The sequence below is a fragment of the Acanthochromis polyacanthus genome, chromosome 13 (assembly GCF_021347895.1).
Source record: "Acanthochromis polyacanthus isolate Apoly-LR-REF ecotype Palm Island chromosome 13, KAUST_Apoly_ChrSc, whole genome shotgun sequence".
Classification (NCBI taxonomy): domain Eukaryota; kingdom Metazoa; phylum Chordata; class Actinopteri; family Pomacentridae; genus Acanthochromis; species Acanthochromis polyacanthus.
The window spans coordinates 27,797,601-27,817,209 of record NC_067125.1 but is presented as its reverse complement, the minus strand read 5'-3'; the positions used below and the strand labels follow the sequence as shown (position 1 = coordinate 27,817,209).

The window sequence follows — 19,609 nt, the reverse complement described above, 5'->3', positions numbered from 1 at the left end:
CTGATGGAACCGTGTTTTAAGAGGATTTGGAAAAATGAATATGCTCTTCCTCTGATTGTTTATGCTGTCATATGGACAGGATGCTACTGCATAATCTGTCTTCACTGTGTCACACCATATATGGTAGGGCTATTGCTTGCAGCCAGCACTCTCATAATTACAAATTGTTTTCAAGAATCTTCTGTCCCCATTTATGTCACACCCAATAAATAATTTAAACACAGCTCTGCTTTAATGACATGCTTTTTTTTTTGGCTTACCGGCATAGTTGCAAATTAACAAAAATAACCATAATCCCCTCATCAGGAAATAAATGTGCACATCGTGTTCCAGTACGAACACTAAACTCTGCAAGGAAACCGCCCACTAGGCGTGCAAAGGCAGCACTGTCAGCATCCAGATCCAAGGTGGGATTCTAGTGGGTCTGACAGGTGGTTCAGAGGCTGACGTGAGGAGGGTTTACATGAGGTGCAGATGGTCGCGTTTGGACTTTATAAAGAAAAAGTAAAGTCATTTGGAGGACCAGTTTTTTCTAAGGTGAGTGGGACATCCTCTTAGATTTTATTTCTGTAAAGCATGAGATGCATAATGTGAATAATGAAATTCTGTCCCTTATTTTCAGAGAAACATTTGAATACTATCAATGCTGGCAAATCCTTTAGAAGAAAAATATTGCTGTTATTTTTGTCAGTTTATCTGTCATTGACATATTTACTGATGTGTTACTCTTTTATAGTATTATAAATGCTAACATGACATTCACAGAGCCTGTTTGCAGAAGAGATAAAAGGCTGCACACATACGGCATCAGTGTTATTTCTAGTTTATCATGCCACATAGGATCTTTTCTTTCCTTTCTCAACTAGCCACCGACCCACCACCTTCTTTGAGCCACATCCCAGCTGCCTGTCAGGATGCAGAAGTGCAACATAACAAAAATAACAAGGCTTTCTCAGAGATCCAGGCAGGTAAACCTTGAGGAACAACCAGATATGTCAGTTCAAAGACAATAAATCTTAGCAAATGTTCTTTTTCTTGGTCATACTAAGGTTTTCACCTTAGTTATTATTTTCTCACCTTCGCTAGCTGAACTGCAAGACACCCTTCTTAGATTATGTAGTCTCTGCTAATATTGACTAGGTGTCAAACATGAATCATTTGGCACTACTCAAATTCTGCATATAGTGCATTGGCTCATTAGATTGCTTAGTTATGTAAAATCCTGTTTACTGTAATTATGACTGTATGAAGGGGTGTTGTCATCATCTTTTATCATCTGCTCCGAAGCGATTAGCTCTTGAGGTAACAATGTTATCCCAATTTAATTAGTAGGCAGAAAGTAGATTTACTCGTTTGACAAAGGCACGACATGTAATTAGCATTAAAAGCAGTGATTCTTGTGAAGTAGTACTGAGCAGATCTGTTTCCCAGGTATGTGGTGAACGCCACAGCTAAAAAGTTTACCATGATTTTACAATGGTATTGTTGTTTAGTATTCCAGAAATGCAAAATAAATGTGGTCAGCTATCAGGCAGAGGCTGAGTGGATGGACAGTGTGATGCCAGGAAATGAAGGCGAGCAGATGATGAGACTGTGGGTGGTGTCACACATGTAGTGTGAGTTATAACTCAGCTGAGACCAACTGTGCATTGGACATTGTTGTCCATTCACTGCTCGGATCACTGCTATTTCACTCCCAAAGAAATCTAAACAGGGCTGAAATAATAAATAAGCAGATAGATTTAAAATGCATCTGCTTAGAGAGAAAAGTGTAGGAAATCCTAATCGTCCTAAAATGGGAGTGATTTGTTTTTGGGAGTGAAAACTAAGCATTTTGGTGTAACAGTCACAGCTTCACAAAGTTTCAATCTGTATTTGGCGTCCCGTGAGAATGCTATCATGTGACTGAGATGTGTTTACTTGTGTTCAGATGGAGCAATAATGGGAAAGGCATGATGCTACGACAGACTGCAGCCAAACCCCGCAGACAAGTTTTACGAGGAGCTGGTTATCTGCTTCATGCCCATTCTTCCTCCTGCCTTTCTCTGACAGAGGAACTGTTTTTAGAAGCTGTGGAATATGGCAATATTCCCGAGGTGAGGCGGATGCTGGAAGAGCTGCCAGGCCTCAATGTCAACTGTGTGAACTACATGGGCCAGAATGCACTGCAGCTGGCAGTTGCCAACGAGCATTTGGAAGTTACTAAGCTTCTCCTTAAGAAGAAAGACCTTGCCAGAATAGGAGACGCTCTGCTGTTAGCCATCAGTAAAGGTTACACCCGCATAGTAGAGGCCATACTAACTCACGAGGCCTTTGCAGACGGTCGGAGGCTGACTAACAGCCCCGGCCAGGTGGAGACACACGATGACTTTTTCTCCTATGATGAGGACGGCACACGTTTCTCTCTTGACATTACTCCCATTATACTGGCCTCCCAGTGCCATGAGTATGAAATAGTGCATATACTGTTTCTGAAAGGGGCCCGTATAGAGCGACCCCATGACTACCTCTGTCAGTGCATGACCTGCAGCGAGCAGCAGAGGCACGACTCTTTCAGCCATTCACAGTCCCGGATCAATGCATACAAAGGTCTAGCCAGTCCAGCATATCTTTGCCTCTCCAATGAAGACCCAGTGATGGCAGCTCTGGAACTGAGCAATGAGCTTGCAGTTCTGGCCAACACTGAGAAGGAGTTCAAGGTACAGTATTTAACTTTGAAATGAACTTTACCAAAAAAAATAAACAGCTTTTTATCATCCATCTATCCACCTATCAACCCACTATCTACACACGTGGACAAAATTGTTGGTACCCCTCAGTTAAAGAAGGAAAAACCCACAATTCTCACTGAAATCACTTGAAACTCACAAAAGTAACAATAAATAAAAATTTATTGAAAATTAAATAATCAAAATCAGCCATCACTTTTGAATTGTTGATTAACATAATTATTTAAAAAAACAAACTAATGAAATAGGGCTGGACAAAAATGATGATACCCATAACTTAATATTTTGTTGCACAACCTTTTGAGGCAATCACTGCAATTAAACGATTTCTGTATTTGTCAATGAGCGTTCTGCAGCTGTCAACAGGTATTTTGGCCCACTCCTCATGAGCAAACAGCTCCAGTTGTCTCAGGTTTGATGGGTGTCTTCTCCAAATGGCATGTTTCAGCTCCTTCCACATATGTTCAATGGGATTCAGATCTGGGCTCATAGAAGGCCACTTTAGAATAGTCCAACGCTTTTCTCTCAGCCATTCTTGGGTGTTTTTGGCTGTGTGTTTTGGATCGTTGTCCTGTTGGAAGACCCATGACCTGCGACTGAGACCAAGCTTTCTGACACGAGGCAGCACATTTCTCTCCAGAATGCCTTGATAGTCTTCAGATTTCATCGTACCTTGCACACTTTCAAGACACCCTGTGCCAGATGCAGCAAAGCAGCCCCAAAACATTACTGAGCCTCCTCCATGTTTCACCGTAGGGACAGTGTTCTTTTCTTCGTATGCTTGGTTTTTGAGTCTATGAACATAGAGTTGATGTGCCTTACCAAAAAGCTCCAGTTTGGTCTCATCTGTCCAAAGGACATTCTCCCAGAAGCTTTGTGGCTTGTCAACATGCATTTTTGCAAATTCCAGTCTGGCTTTTTTATGAGTTTTTTTCAGCAGTGGTGTCCTCCTTGGTCGTCTCCCATGAAGTCCACTTTGGCTCAAACAACGACGAATGGTGCGATCTGACACTGATGTACCTTGGCCTTGGAGTTCACCTTTAATTTCTTTGGAGGTTGCTCTGGGCTCTTTGGATACAATTCCAACGATCCGTCTCTTCAATTTGTCATCAATTTTCCTCTTGCGGCCACGTCCAGGGAGGTTGGCTACTGTCCCGTGGGTCTTGAACTTCTGAATAATATGAGCCACTGTTGTCACAGGAACTTCAAGCTGTTTAGAGATGGTCTTATAGCCTTTACCTTTAAGATGTTTGTCTATAATTTTTTTCGGATGTCCTGGGACAATTCTCTCCTTCGCTTTCTGTTGTCCATGTTCAGTGTGGTACACACCTTTTCACCAAACAGCAGGGTGACTACTTGTCTCCCTTTAAATAGGCAGACTGACTGATTATGAGTTTGGAAACACCTGTGATGTCAATTAAATGACACACCTGAGTTAATCATGTCACTCTGGTCAAATAGTTTTCAATCTTTTATAGAGGTGCCATCATTTTTGTCCAGGCCTGTTTCATTAGTTAGTTTTTTAAATAATTATGTTAATCAACAATTCAAAAGTAATGGCTGTTTTTGATTATTTAATTTTCACTAAATTTTTATTTATTGTTACTTTTGTGAGTTTCAAGTGATTTCAGTGAGAATTGTGGGTTTTTCCTTCTTTAACTGAGGGGTACCAACAATTTTGTCCACGTGTGTATACTTCATTAGGGTCATGGGGGGCTGGCCCTATCCCAGCTGCCAAGTCAGCTGGGATAGGCAGTGGACACCTTGGACAGGTCCCCAGTCTATCACAGGGCTATATAGAGAGACAAACAAGCAACTTGACAATTTAGAATTGCCAGTTAACCTCAGCATGTTTTTGGACTGTGGAAGGAAGCCAGAGTACCCGGAGAAAAACCACGCATGCACCGGGAGAACATGCAAACTTCATGCAGAAAGATCCCAGGCCCAGACCAGGATCTTCTAGCTGCAAGGCTGAGCCACTGTGCAGCCCTAGCTCCTTGTCATGTTTATTTAAAGATTAGAGTATTTAGCTTTTTTTTTTTTTTTCAGAATGATTACAAGAAACTGTCAATGCAGTGTAAAGATTTCGTGGTGGGGCTTCTGGATTTGTGTCGAAACACCGAGGAAGTGGAGGCCATCTTGAACGGGGACACTGAGTCGCGTCAAAGCTCTGAAACCTGCAGCAGACAAAATCTTATCAGGTTAAAACTGGCAATAAAATACGGACTTAAAAAGGTAAGCTTGAAGTTCTTTGTTTGCATCTTCGACTTTTGTGGTTGAACAAAGGTAGTGAGTAATATGTGAGTAATATGTTTCCCTCTTGCTGTTGTTGTCGTCTGTCTGTCTTTCTGCACACAACCACACAAAAACCAAACTCGCTTATTTGAAACAGTTTGTGGCACATCCAAACTGCCAACAGCAACTTCTTTCTATCTGGTATGAGAACTTGACTGGGCTACGTCAACAAACAACAGCAGTAAAAATTCTTCTTGTGCTTGGTGTAGCTGTTGGGTTGCCTGTCCTGGCATGCATTTACTGGATAGCACCGTCAAGTAAGGTCAGTCACAAAACCATGTTCAAGTTAATGTTCATCTAAGAAAGCATTTGCGACACCTTTAATAGAAGTACAGGAATGGACATTGGGCTTAGCTTCAAGGTGTTTGTTGGAGGTTTAAACGGGCCACTGGTACAACAATGATTTGTCAATTTTCTTTTGAGTTTCTTGTTCACAAGTGGCTAAAAACTCTTTCACAGATGTGTTTTTCTTTTGGTGACTGGTTCAATCACTGCTACATATGAGACAGCTTCACCTTTTGGCCTTAACTGTTAATTTATATGTCATGGTACAAAGGCTAGCTTCTGTCAGAAGCTGCACCAGCAACATGCAGAATGGATTTTGAGAGTGTGGTGCAGCTCATCCTAATGTTAAATTATGTTCTCTGTATCATTCTCTTCCTCCAGTTAGGGAAACTCATGTGCGGACCTTTCCTGAAGTTTGTCGCCCACGCAGCTTCCTTCATGATATTTCTTTGCCTGTTGGTCCTGAACGCAGCAGACCGCTTTGGGGGAACGTCACTGCTGCCTAACATGACCACCCGTGATTACCCCTCACAGCTTTTCCGTATGAAGACCACTCCGTTCACCTGGATGGAGATCCTCATCATATCTTGGGTCATAGGTCATTGGTGTAAACATACTTTCCAGTCCATCCTCTGTTTTCCTGATTAATGCATACAAGTCACAACCACCCATCAACTCCTTTCCCATTTAATTACTATATTTTACATTATGCAAATTTTTCCTCTCTCATTTTTCTGACCCTCAGTCTTGTCTGCTTCTCATGATTCAAGTCAGGCTCCTACATTTACAATTACATCACACTCCTGTGCATGCCGGGCCAAGGATATCACGACTCATTCAGGAGTTATAAATCCCCAAACATCTATCACGGCAGGAAATTGCCCACATAGATAATTACGCATTCCTACCACATGAACCATAATAAATCAACCTGGTAATGACTTTCCAAAGACAAAAAGGCAAGGTAACACTTTCAGTTAGCTCTACAGGTAAAACTTTGCAGCCACATGACTTATGCTTTGCAAGTACACAGCAATAATAAATCCTGTTTTGACTATCAACTCACATCTTACTTATGAAGTTTGTATCTATTCAGTATTTGAGAGAGAAACATTGTAGCTGTCAATCAAATTTGTGATTTTTTTTTTCCTCTGACAGGGAAGATCTGGGAAGAATGCAAAGGTATTTGGTCGCAGGACTTAAGGGAATACATCTCAGAACCCTGGAACCTTCTTGACTTTAGTATTTTGGCCATTTTTATGACCTCTTTCATTGCCAGATTAATGGCTTTCTGGCATGCATATTCTGCCCAGTGTTACATTGACAAGCACTACGCTGACTTGTCCAACAAGACTTTGCCCTTCGAGATACAATATTTCCAGCTGGGTAAGTGTGGATTCAAATATAAATAGTGATTCAATCATTTGTTTCTCAGAATGAACTTTAAATGTTGTTAAAAATGGATTTGATTTTCTGCCTCAGATTTAAATGATAGGCTGCACCAGAGTTACACTGCACACTTATCTACAGAAAAAACATTAATCGCATAGGTGATTATCTTTTAATTTGAGAGCCAGAACCACCAAGCTGAGTAAAGTATCTGCACAGCGCTTTTTATCTACTTCATTTTCTGGTTAAGTCATTATCAAAAACATCAAGGCTATTTAGATCTTTATATTAGGAATCCGAACACCAGCAGCGATATTCACAGAGTGAAATTTTCCAGCATAAAAACTGTAATCCTAATCCGCATTTCTTTATTTCCAGCTCGAATTCACTGGCTGCCCTCAGACCCGCAGCTTATTTCTGAGGGCCTCTATGCAATCGCAGTTGTGTTGAGTTTTTCTCGCATTGCATACATCCTGCCGGCCAATGAGAGCTTTGGACCTCTGCAGATCTCTCTGGGAAGAACCGTAAAAGACATCTTTAAATTCATGGTGGTCTTCGTAACAGTCTTTGTGGCTTTCATGGTGGGAATGTTCAATCTGTACTCGTACTACCTTGGAGCTAAGCACAACGACGCCTTTACAACGTAAGTGTCAACTACAGACTGTTGCTTTAATGCAGCTTTTAGTAAAATGGCTAAATCTTTTATCGTTGCGCCTTTGGGTACCATCTGTGTTGAATTAATACGATGCAAGGCGAACACATTGGTTGCACTGCACTAATTTAATTCCCATTTCTCTGTACCTCCAGGCTTGAAGAGAGCTTTAAAACGTTATTTTGGGCCATCTTTGGATTGTCAGAAGTCAAATCAGTGGTCATTAACATCAACCACAAGTTCATTGAGAATACAGGCTATGTGCTGTATGGGGTGTACAACATCATCATGGTGGTTGTCTTGCTGAATATGCTTATTGCCATGTTTAACAGCTCCTTCCAAGAAATTGAGGTACAGCTTAACAATCCTCTCTTTAAATTAATGTTTCTTTTTGTGTCATATGCAGTATTCATGAACGATAATTAACATTTTTTGTATGTTAATTGCTTTTATAACGAGTTAATTTAACCAAAAAAAATGGCTATATATGTCAAGACTGACTATTAAATTCATCAGCATTCTCAAATGTTTTCTCCGTTCCTTACTCCTGATCACCCTTTCTTTTCTGTTTATTCAGGATGATGCCGATGTTGAGTGGAAATTCGCCAGAGCGAAACTTTGGTTTTCTTATTTTGAGCACGGTGGCACACTGCCCGTGCCCTTCAACCTTGTACCGAGCCCCAAATCTGTAGTTTCCCTCCTGCTGGGCATAAGGGAATCTCTCTGGAATGCACCCTCAAGCAAAAGCAAAGAAAATTCAACTGATGAGATGGAGCTTAACAGTGTGAGTCAACAACTGCTGAAACGAATTTCTCAAGCAAGAAATGACTGAATTAATTTTGTTGGATGTTAATGACTACAGACTTCAGTTATACATATTATAGTGTTCACATGTCTACAAAACTCCAAGTGTACATGCATTAACTGCGCTTCTCCTGTTTGATGTTTCTTATCTTAGCTGAGGCGACAGGAAGCTACAAGTGGGGATGAATCTCTTTGTCCAACGCGCCACCAAGTAAAGCATTTCTTATTTCCATGTGTTGACAAACTGGTTTACAACTGAGCTGTTTAAATGAAAACAAGCTGTCTTTCTTCAATAGAATTTTATCATCATAGTGAACATGAAAAATGCAAAGGCAGTAACTTATTTTAGTGCCTTATACTCGAAGGACTCATTAAGATACTTGTAGGAAAATTTTAGTAACCACCCAGAAAATGTGTCAGTCACTGCCGCGTAGCGTATAATCAAGCATGTTCATTGAGTAAGTTGGCAGCTGTTTCTTCCTGAAGAACTTGTTTTATAGAAACAGTGAGTCCCTTGAAGGCTCAAATGGTCTGTTCTTCATTGCAGAAAATAATGACTTGCCTCATCAAAAGATTCATCTTGAAAGCGCAGAGAGACAAAGATAATGACGAAGTGAACGAAGGTGAGTTCAGCAAGTTGTCTGGTTGCACCGCTTTTCATGTGCTGATGGCAAAATTACGAAAAAACATCACTTGACACTGTTCACATACTGTGTCACAGGTGAATTGAAGCAGATCAAACAGGACATCTCAAGCCTCCGCTATGAGCTGCTGGAAAGGGGGAACCGTGACATGAGAACACTGGGAGATCTGGTCAGGCAGCTGGGAAAAGACATGCATGTTCAACAGAAAAGAGACAAGATGGATGAGATGGATATACTTTCATAAAACATGGAAATATTGGAGATGTGCTTACTGGACATTGCAATTAATGAGATTCAGTCTGGCTGAAGGCCCGTAGGCACAGATTTACATACACAATTCATATTTTCGACAAGAACTTACCTGTTAAAAGTAGATATTATGCGTTCATTAAGAAATTGTTTCCCTTTTTGGTGTAAAAGAAATCATCAGATGCTCTATTCTCCAGTGCCTGTATCAGTACAGTTAACCACATGGTGGCACTAATGAAATATTTTCTTGCTGCTCAGGCTCTGCTACACTACTCGCACTACTGACTGCTAACATATGATGCTGCCTGTTGCCAGCTGTTGATTTGATGTGATTTAGAGATTATTTATCCATTTGGAGCAGAGAAGCGGAAAGCACTTGAGATAAAATAGAAAAACATATGTGTGAATACGTTAGTGGTAATTTGTAATTCACCTAAAATGAGAGCTTTTGATGAGAACTTACTTTTCACAGTAACAAAACTATAAAAATGAATCAACAAGACTGTGGCATAAACAGAACATTAACTTTGTTAGATTTTTTGTGTGTGTGTTTTATTAAAATGTTCATTATCTAAGCATAACGTCTAATGAATGTAATTAAAATTCATGTTGTTTATCTAAACTTACATGGATTACAGAGGTTTTGAAAAGTCTTTGCTGCAGATGCTGTTGTGCTCTTTCACACATGCTGTGAAGCAGGACAAATGTCTAAGAACAGCCTGACCTGTCGTGTAGACAAACAGCTCACATCCACATAGTAGACCAGAAGACTAAAAGCTACCACCAGACTTAAGCTGTCAAGCTCCTGAATAAAGCTACTTTGAAGCATTTATGTCAAGAAAAAGGAAGGCACAGGCACAACTACTACTGCTATGCTACTAAAGCATCATAATGGATGAAATGATCACAAAGCTCTGTAAGGTGAACGTGATGAAATCCAATAAAATGCATTCATGTGTCTGCATTTTTTGACTGCAACAGTACAAGAACATGGCATCATGTAAGAACTGAAGGCTGCTGGTCGTCACCACGAGCCTCATTTACAGATAAAAGTCTGGTGTGAAAACCAGGCCATTACAGCATTTGAAGAACACATCACATAGATATGAATGTAGGACTGTTATCTAAGAATTAAGAGTGCCACCGTGTGAGAATCCCCTCAGTTGTCAGCAACATGACGCAGGAGATAGGACCAAGGCCTGTGTGTGCATCATAATTACAGGCATCAGCAACATCCAAACTTGGCTGATTATGTGGAATAGTAAAAGCACTTTTGTTATCTAACTCATAGCAGAAAGGGAAATTAGATGAGAACAAGTGAGAGAGTCACTCTTAAAACACAGAGACCTTAACCCTCAAGCGACCAAGCTATTTTAGCGACTAAAATGACTGACTGCATTTTACACAGGAATATGTCTACTTTTATTCCTTTTTTTTGTACTTTCTTACCTATTCCACTCCACTGCATTTTAAGATGGATATTCTAAAATAACTTTCTGTAATTATTCATGGATTTTAATCATTTTTGACTCAGAGCTAAAGTAAAACCATATGAACAATATGATGCATTGTAAGAACACAATAACATTTATGTAGACACACTTTGTCTGCCACTTCTTTTAAAACTTTATTCCTTTTGTTTCCTCAACAGTAAATCAAAAGTACATAAAAACAAAAGCTACACAAACATCTTGTCTGTATGTGTGCAATGTAACATGCAGAGAAGTATTTAGATTAGGGGCAGCTGTGGCTCAGGGGGCAGAGCCGTTCGTCCAATGCAAGACATTTTACCCACCTTACCTCCAGTGCTGCCACTTACACTGGTGTATGAATGTGTATGCTGTGTAATGTTGGTGGTGGTCAGAGGGGTTGTAGGAGTGGATTGGCAGCCAGTCAGTCTGCCCCAGGGCAGCTGTGGCTAAAAATGTAGGTCTGCCAGCTATAGTGCACTGCAAAACACTGAAATATAGCAATTAGAGGTAGAAATAAATAAGTAAAACTAAGGCCTACAATAGTGAAAAACCTATACATCTTTCTGGGGTCATAAGTGACCCCAGACAAGTTTCCATTATCCTTGTCACACCAGTTGGCCGATCTCTACAAAAAACTATGAGCAGCTGTAGGACAAGTAGATTGACAAATTCATGGAAGGAAACATTTTTTGGATAAAAGATATAAAAATGGCAAATATAATTATATGGCTGGGGTCATAAATGACCTCACTCGGTCGCTTGAGGGTTAAGATGTATAGATGATTGCGAAACAGAAGATTTTCTCAACTTAAAGTCCCTCCATGTGCAATTGGTCTAGTTTACAATAAAACTTGATTTTTTTTTGTCTTGAGCAGCATTGGATTGATATATATATATATATATATATATATATATATATATATATATATATATATATATATATATATATAACTGAAAAAGACATGGAATTGGATAATTATATTTAGCAGAAAACAGATCCTGCACATTTCAGCAGCTGACTCAACCTAATAAGATAACAGCTCACTGCCTAGTCATTTGAAATAATGAAAAAAAAAAAAAGATTGTTAAGGATAAGTTGGTGAAAGCATCATACACTTTATGGTTCCGGTACTTTCTAATTGGCTAAACATGTCATCATGTTGCATTTCATTTATGAATTGTGGGGCGGAGACTAACGGCCCTTGGCACTGTGATTCCATTCTCCTCGTTGGGAAACTAAACTTTGGGTCTCGTTTTAGTGCAATTCAACTCCATACATGTCTCCTAGCATGGCTCTGCATTGACTCTTCCTCTGGCATCATGTGGAGGATGTATTTAGAATAAGGAATATTGGAAATCTGTGACAAGAGGAAAGAACATCCATACAACTTTGAAACATGACACCCACAACCACAATCAGGACTTTTTGTTAAATGTGCCAAATTTACGCATCGGTTTAATTCCTGGAGAAATATTATAATTACGCTTTCAGCAAGATAATGGTTCCTTTCTGACTTTAAAAAAAATGGATTAGACCCCTTGTGAAAGAAAGGAGAAGTCACAGCCTTTCTCGACGGGGAGGAGGATTACAGGAAGGTCTTTGAGCCACAAGTTATCACACACCTTTCAGCCTCCGGGTGCGCTTCAGTCTTAGCTGTGCGCGCCGGGCATTTCAGGAAATGGAGAGCAAAATAAACGGAAAGATGGACACCATCAGTACTTCTATCGCCGATACTACTGATACAGGAGTAAGCGGCTTGATGGAAGCTGGCTACAGTAAGTCTAATACTAAATTATCTGCGTCCTCCTCTGTGCGTAATTTTGGAAACGCTGGCACAATGATCCACGGACTAAATCCAAGCAGCGACTGCGTCGTTTTCAAAGACTTCACCGGTCTTGATACCTCGCTTCCTCCAAAATATTTTTATGACCGTGGCAGTGATTTTTTTAAGAGTGACGGCGTCCAGTGGGAAGATTTAGTCAAAGTTCAGAGGACGGCCGTGGCCACATCTGAGAGTTTGCCAGGCGCAAGTCTGAGCCTCTCTTCAACAAGCGGAGCGTGTAAATTCATCAAGGATGAAAAGGAAGCTTCAGTGATTATGGATACCCCCTGTCCAAACTTTGATCCTTCGCCTGAGATTTCTGCTCTCGACACCTGTGGCACTGACCGGAAGCAACAATTGGGCCTGAGCGAAGTTGAATCCACAAGCTTTACGCCGGCGACAGGGGTTCCCAGATCAGGGTTGGAGGGCTCTTCAAACTTTTTTATCGACCTAAATCAGTCAGACCAGTTAGGCAACCCGATTAGGACCGACTCCAGATGCGCTCTGCCTGGGAAGACGGTCAACAACTTTGACGGCAGCGCGCAGACATCAGGACAGGTGGCAATGTACAGGAGTGAAGTTGCTCGTTGGCAGACGCAGACGTCTCCAGCTGAGCCTCAGTACTGGTGCCAGTCTGTAGCAGTTGCCGGTGACCCGTTTGCACCCAGCAGCTATGATGTTATCCAGAACCAGGGTCTGTCTCAGAGGAACCCATCGCCTTTCTCTGCATTCCCCGGGTAACAACTATTTTTCACTTATTAATAGAACTTTGCACTGTTAATCAAAGCTGTGTCAAAAGCAATATGAAAGCAAATTTATTACAAAGGCCTACTCATGTGAGTTAGGTTTGCATAAAGTGTAGATCAGAAAATTTACGACCTGGGAGACAGCAAATTGTTAGCCCGGTTATGAGTCAGACAACATTTCTGAGCCTGAGATAGTAACAAAAAAAGAAGACAACAGTCTCTTCTGCTCAGTCTTTTTCTTAATCTAGACTTTCATCTGTCTTCTGTTAAAACACTGTGTACAAGCTTAATGAGTACATATCCAGTATGTTCCTTCTATATAAACACTTGGGACGGACTGTGGAAGTTTTATAGAGAAGCTCTTCAGTTTCTATGTGTTTCTTTCTCCAGCATGCCCCCTCAAAGACTGTGTGTGATCTGTGGAGATGAGGCTTCTGGTTGCCACTACAGCGTCTTGACCTGCGGGAGCTGTAAAGTGTTTTTTAAAAGAGCAGTTGAAGGCAAGTGAAGACAGCTTTATGAAAATGTTCAACTTATTTTCCAATCATTCCCAGCGTAAGTGATGGGATCATTTTTCTTTTGCTATCGTGCATCATGTCTATCAAATGCTTTCCGCCCATGTTTGTTTTGGTACAGTTCCAAAAGGGGAATTCACTGAGTGCATCAGGCAGCTTAAGTGCATTGTTTTTATATCTGGTTTCATTTCAAAAAGTATTTTGGTGTCTGGCCAGTGGACAAACCTGAATGACTGTTAAACTTTCAGCTGTATGTTCATCTCTTTACTTCATACAGTACTACACATTTTGTATTTTCCTGTTACTTGTGTTCTGTTACTTTTTTTTCCATTAAAATACTATGTGATGTATATTAAATGACTTTCCTGGTACCTACAAATGATAAATGTGGCTCTAATGCTAGTTTATTTTATTGCTCCTAAAAAAATAAACTCCAAGACCAGCAACAAAAATACCCAACACTTGAAAAACTCTTGAATCTTGACTAAAAAACATTAACTGACCTTTGATGGTGGTTGTTAAAGATTCTCGGCAACAGTATCACATTGACCAGAGCTCACCATGTTCTTTTTTTTTTTTTTTTTTTTTTGTTATCTGGCAACGCAAGATATATTAGAGCCACTATGTCTCTCCATGGCCATGTCACTCTGTCCTCACAGCCTTGCCTCTATCTAATTTTCTTCTTTAGATCTCTCAGAATGCTGTCTCGGTGTGGAGTGGAGTAGCCATGCTAATAGTCGAGAGCCTTTCAACACTTTTTCCGTCCTCGTTATGTGCCTCTCATGCTCCCTACATGTTTGGCAATCAAGTGCTGTTAACATTGTGTGCGTTGTCTGTATCGATCCATTCACTCTACAGGCCATCACAGCTATCTCTGTGCGGGCCGGAATGACTGCATTGTGGACAAAATTCGGAGGAAAAATTGCCCGGCGTGCCGCCTCCGAAAGTGCTACCAAGCAGGAATGATGCTCGGAGGTACCGCTTGATTGTATTCCTTTTGTTTTTTGTTTTTTTTTGGCTAAAGCACCTGTAGAGCAGAAATGAAACCGATTTGTGATAGATTGCCAATTAAAATGTTTACAGCATGACAAAAAAGCAAATTGTAAATCAAAATTAAACTTTTGTAAGCAGAAGGATTAAACTTTTGAACAGTGCTACAACTCAAAATGTAAATGTAATTCACTGCAAATGTTTAATTGCCACGAACTGAGCCCTTCCTCATCAGACCTAACCAGGCCTTGTATCCATGTCACAGGCAGGAAGCTGAAGCGTTTTGGGGCCTTAAAAGCCTTGGGTTTGGCCCCGGCCCTCATGTTCCAGTCCCATTTGGCCATGTCCAATGACAATCAGGCCTTGACCTCCATGGCTTGCCTACCAGGCATCCATGAGTTTCAACTCTCCCAGCAAATCATCAGCGTGCTGGAAAACATTGAACCAGAAATCGTGTACTCTGGCTACGACAACTCTCAGCCCGATGTTCCCCATCTTCTGCTCAACAGTCTCAACCGGCTGTGTGAGAAACAGCTGCTCTGGATCGTCAAATGGTCCAAGTCCCTGCCAGGTAACGACTCTCTGCATCTCAGGGTCATCACGGTTGTTGCCATGGCGATCCACACTGGCAGGTCTCACTGAAGGTCTCAGACTTAAATACAGACTGTAATAGAGGGCTTTGTAATTCCATGAATAATTGATTTAAGTGATTCCAAGTGGTGACAGGAAACGGTATAATAACGACTTGCATAAATTTGAAAAAATACGATAAAAGTGGGGGAAAAATATTACTGGGAAGGTTTTATGACACTACACAAGGGAGCAAATAACTGTTCAAATGTTCTGTAATAGAGGCTTTTATTTTCTTTCCAAGGGTTTCGTAATCTTCACATCACTGATCAGATGACCCTCATCCAGTACTCGTGGATGAACCTCATGGTGTTCTCCCTCGGCTGGCGCTCCTTTCAGAATGTCACCAGTGAATATTTATACTTTGCGCCCGATCTGGTTCTCAGTCAGTAAGTTACTATAATCACACAGGCAATTTAAGCTGGGTTTTGTGACATTATGATTCATAACTCAGAATTTTTGACTCTAGTGCAGTTTTGGATGAAAAAGAGATTCTTGATTGCTCACAAACAAACGTTTTTATGGTTTTGTCTGTCAGGGAACAAATGAGGAGATCTCCGATTTATGACCTCTGCCTGGCCATACAGTTTATTCCTCAGGAGTTTGCAAATCTTCAAGTTACCCGCGAGGAGTTTCTCTGCATGAAAGCCATAATATTACTCAACACAGGTAAGTATTAATAATTCCCTTGTGGGTATTTTATTCTTTGAGTTAGCCACACTGAGTATAAAGTGTTGCAAACAGAGATGTGAAGCTCTGATGACAGTCTTTTGGTACAGTAACACATCAGAGGGAATTTTGTACAAGGTTCCTGGACCTTGACAAGTTTAAAGTAACAACTGCTATCAAGTCCTACCTCTGCAGTGCCTGAAAAACATTGTTGTTTTTATAGCAGCATATTCATTCCAAAGCAATAATTGCTAACTGGTACTTCTGTAACGGTTACTCAGTTTTTGTTCAATTTTTATAACAGAAAAATACTTTTTTATAAATTTACAAGTGCATAAAAGTGCAACCTTTCTGCTTTCAGTGCCTCTTGAAGGACTCAAAAGTCAGGCAGCCTTTGACGAAATGAGACAAAACTACATCCGTGAGCTGAGCAAGGCGATCCAGATGAGGGAGAAGGGTGTGGTGGCCAGCTCCCAGCGCTTCTACCACCTCACCAAACTGATGGACACCATGCATGATGTAGGCTTCCTTCACAGAGCTGAGTACAACAGCATTGATTTGTGCTACTTTAATAAGTACCACCACAAACCTCTGTTCAATTGTCTCCCATCCGACAGATAGTGAAGAAGGTCAACCTGTTCTGTCTGAGTACCTTCATCCAGGCAGACACCATGAAAGTGGAGTTCCCAGAGATGATGACGGAGGTCATCGCCTCCCAGCTTCCCAAGGTCCTGGCAGGAATGGTGAGGCCCCTCTTATTCCACACCAAGTGACAAGGCCAGCAGACATCCCAACTCTGTGGAGACATCTTGTGAATGGATTAGTCATCACAGTCACTGGATTCTTCATAGTCTTCATTAATGTAATCTGGCATTTGTACTTTGCCAAAAAGCCCTGCTATTTCCTTGAGGTGACACAAAATGAATGTTTCCTCAGACTGTTTTTAATAGATAAATATCTTAAAAATGAAAAATGCAGAGGCATTAGATATTGAAGCTCCTCCGTGTAATTCTGGTTTATCCACCATTTTCTGTCCTATAACTTGTGTACAGTAGGTTAAGGAAACCATTAGCGATGCTGATATTTTTGTACTGAAGCTGCACAAAAGAAAAAAAAACTACCTACAATGAACCGAACTAAAATTACTTTCTTAGTAAAGCACCGATGCAGAATATCACGCAACATGCCACATAAATTCATGGAAAACTGTACATATCAGGAGACAAAGCTTAAAATATCTCTCTAAAAAAACTTTACAGTAAGTGTAAGTGAATTAGAAACAACTTGGCATCTGCATCAAGGCAGTAAATTACCCCAACGTGGTACTTTCTTTTAATGTGCATCAAATTATACACAGTGACAGATGTTAATGGATGTGTGTGACAGCTTTACTTCAAGTCAGTGCAGTAATTCATGAAAAAAAAAAAGCAAAAGTGAAAATTGATTTGACAAGCTTACAAAATCCCCTTGCAGTGATTCAACAACTGATCCCACCCTCCTTATCCCAAGATTTAACTTTACACCAGATCACATTTAAGTCACTAAGTTTTTGAGTAGCAAATGGGACTGGAGATGTAATATATTGCTGCCTTGACAGAATAAAAAGTATACAATAAAAAGCAAAAATTTATCTAGCTATGGATCTGCAGGGCCCTATTTTATCAATCATTCCCTGTAACAAAGAAGTAGAGACAGGTTTAATAAATCACACTGTTTATTTATAGACATGTTTACGCACTGTCAAGATACAGCAGGTGATTGCAAGGGAACAAACTTCCCATATATAAATGGATGTTACATATTCAGGATATGAATATCATTTCCGTGATATGCCCCAGAAAACTCAGACTGTAAGGGAGTGTTCGTCCAGCGTTTCTGTTCAAGGTCACATCACATTCTTCGAGATGTAAATGGAAAAGAACACCCTGATCTTGGCATGAGAGAGGCTCTCAGAAACCCTCCCAAATACATTTTGGACAATTACAAGCAAGTTTGACTTTTGAGTAATCTTACAATTTGTAATCACTCAAGGGCGAAATTTTTTTTAAACTATTATTTCGTTTCTTTCATCTTATCCCCCCAAAAAATCATGAACATTCACTGTATAAATGATTATGGACTCTTTTCTTTTGGTAATGTTGTGACAGAAATAGAATATTAACTATTAAATGGCATCTTTGAAATAACATTATCTAGCTGTCTTTGCTAGTACACCAGTGTACCAGCGAATACAGTACCACCACAGACATTAAAGCTTCAGGTTACATCTCATGTACTTTTCATTATAAAAACACATTTTCACACATGGCATATGTTTGATGTGACAGTGAATAGTAATAAACAGTATGAGAAGCAACTATTTTTGATGAGCAAATATAAAAAAAAAAGATATGAGCCTTAATGTACAGTACAGTACCGTGGAGCTAACAGAAAGTGCGCTGCAGCAGTGAGCAGATTCAGTGGATGAACAGTGATCCATAAACATGAAAGTTAAGGTGCAAACCCATTACGCTGTTTTTTTTCTATTAGATTCTAATAGATTAGATTACTGTCCTCATTTTAAATCACAGTTTGTTCAATTACAGTTAATAAAAACATGTTTATGAGACAATAGATTTCAATTAACAACTTGATAAAGGCTCTATGTTCATAATAATGGGAAGTTAAACGATTATACAATATATTTCTGGGAATAAACTCTGTGAAATGGCATATGATTGTTTTGTGATTCTGTAGGCTAATACAGAGACTAAGAACATCAGTGCAGTCAATGGGTGATATACTTACATGGATTAATAATGCCATGCCTATTTCTTCTGAAACTCTGCATAGTAATTATGGAAAAGGAGCTATATGTTTGCACTTTGATTAAAGCAGTTACTGCCCCACTCGATACCTGCTAAAATTGCATTTGATGTTCAAAAAAATATTAAAAACCAGTTAACAGCAATAAAAGGACTATCACAATAATTAACCATATTGTATATTCATTATTTTTTTCATGGATACCATGAAAAAGATGCATTGTTTACCACCCATTAGAGGAAGACAACATAATTCTCCGGGATTAACCCTGTTTTTCCCTCGTATGTTGCCTGGAGCCAGCCTGGTTCAACAGAGGGGTAGACTACAAGACAAAGGAGGGACAAAAAAAAGTTAAAGAGAAAACAGATGCAGAGTCCTGATCTCACGTAAGCTGATTTGAATCACTTAACCTGTACTTGACGACATTACTTTTATGACTTGGTGAACAGCAGATCGGAGCAGATTTAGGGTAACTCTGCCTTGTAAATGTAGTCGAGAGGAACATAAACGGCATAACAAAGAAAATCATTGCTGGGATGATCTAAAATAAAGGCTTTAATAAAGACCAGTCGAGATGTGCTCAATAAGAATGCAGAGAAAAATGGTTTGTTAATGTGGAGAGCAATAAAAGACTGTCGTAAATGGAAGGGAGCATTTGTTGACGTTTTTGTGTTCGTCTGCTGGCTCTGCTGGCTGTGTTAACAGGGAACAGGCACTGGTGCCTTCCATCACTAGGTTACTGTGACCTGCCTGGACTGGTTGTGGGACAAGTCATCTCTTAGTGGAAAAAAAACTAAGAGGCAATAAAAATCCTGAGGCTGACTGGGTTTGTGGTGCGTATACGAGGGTTGGAGCATATTTATGTGACAAGTAACTAACAGTAAGAATCAAATCCTTGCTGTAAGCTGTCAG

At 40.1% G+C, this 19,609-nt stretch overlaps 3 protein-coding genes across 6 annotated transcripts in view; 2 read left to right on the top strand and 1 right to left on the bottom strand.

The window, feature by feature from the left end:
• Positions 1 to 340: 340 nt before the first annotated feature.
• Positions 341 to 10,011, top strand: trpc6b (transient receptor potential cation channel, subfamily C, member 6b). Of its 3 annotated transcripts, XM_051957678.1 has the most exons (13): positions 341 to 537; positions 867 to 964; positions 1,931 to 2,699; positions 4,779 to 4,964; positions 5,122 to 5,286; positions 5,691 to 5,907; positions 6,468 to 6,695; positions 7,077 to 7,341; positions 7,506 to 7,701; positions 7,928 to 8,134; positions 8,309 to 8,365; positions 8,702 to 8,777; positions 8,876 to 10,011. In XM_051957678.1, the coding sequence occupies exons 2-13, from the start codon at positions 915 to 917 to the stop codon at positions 9,040 to 9,042; spliced, it is 2,583 nt and encodes an 860-aa protein (XP_051813638.1). In that variant the 5' UTR covers positions 341 to 537; positions 867 to 914; the 3' UTR covers positions 9,043 to 10,011. The 3 variants fall into 3 exon arrangements, with proteins under 3 accessions (XP_051813638.1, XP_022044762.1, XP_022044763.1); XM_022189070.2 differs by lacking the exon at positions 867 to 964 and having other exon boundaries at positions 343 to 537; XM_022189071.2 differs by lacking the exon at positions 341 to 537 and having other exon boundaries at positions 867 to 968.
• Positions 10,012 to 11,526: 1,515 nt separating this feature from the next.
• On the top strand, positions 11,527 to 17,966 carry pgr (progesterone receptor). Of its 2 annotated transcripts, XM_022189067.2 has the most exons (8): positions 11,527 to 13,079; positions 13,479 to 13,588; positions 14,462 to 14,578; positions 14,859 to 15,164; positions 15,468 to 15,612; positions 15,762 to 15,892; positions 16,254 to 16,411; positions 16,510 to 17,966. In XM_022189067.2, the coding sequence occupies exons 1-8, from the start codon at positions 12,199 to 12,201 to the stop codon at positions 16,663 to 16,665; spliced, it is 2,004 nt and encodes a 667-aa protein (XP_022044759.2). In that variant the 5' UTR covers positions 11,527 to 12,198; the 3' UTR covers positions 16,666 to 17,966. The 2 variants fall into 2 exon arrangements, with proteins under 2 accessions (XP_022044759.2, XP_051813654.1); XM_051957694.1 differs by lacking the exons at positions 11,527 to 13,079; positions 13,479 to 13,588 and having other exon boundaries at positions 14,234 to 14,578.
• Positions 17,589 to 19,609, bottom strand: part of LOC110947757 (rho GTPase-activating protein 42) — a 65,286-nt gene continuing 63,265 nt past the window's right edge. The window contains 1 exon segment of the mRNA XM_022189063.2: positions 17,589 to 19,019. Within this exon segment, the coding sequence (XP_022044755.2) occupies positions 18,931 to 19,019 (89 nt within the window). The 3' untranslated portion in view covers positions 17,589 to 18,930.

Excerpts from the sequence above, each read along its gene's own strand:
- trpc6b (XM_051957678.1), top strand. The coding sequence starts at position 915 with ATGCAGAAGTGCAACATAACAAAAATAACAAGGCTTTCTCAGAGATCC. Across the intron at positions 5,287-5,690 it reads GGATAGCACCGTCAAGTAAG|TTAGGGAAACTCATGTGCGG; the intron begins GTCAGTCACAAA and ends CTCTTCCTCCAG. Across the intron at positions 6,696-7,076 it reads GATACAATATTTCCAGCTGG|CTCGAATTCACTGGCTGCCC; the intron begins GTAAGTGTGGAT and ends CTTTATTTCCAG.
- pgr (XM_022189067.2), top strand. The coding sequence starts at position 12,199 with ATGGAGAGCAAAATAAACGGAAAGATGGACACCATCAGTACTTCTATC. Across the intron at positions 13,589-14,461 it reads TTTTAAAAGAGCAGTTGAAG|GCCATCACAGCTATCTCTGT; the intron begins GCAAGTGAAGAC and ends TTCACTCTACAG. Across the intron at positions 16,412-16,509 it reads TGATGGACACCATGCATGAT|ATAGTGAAGAAGGTCAACCT; the intron begins GTAGGCTTCCTT and ends CCCATCCGACAG.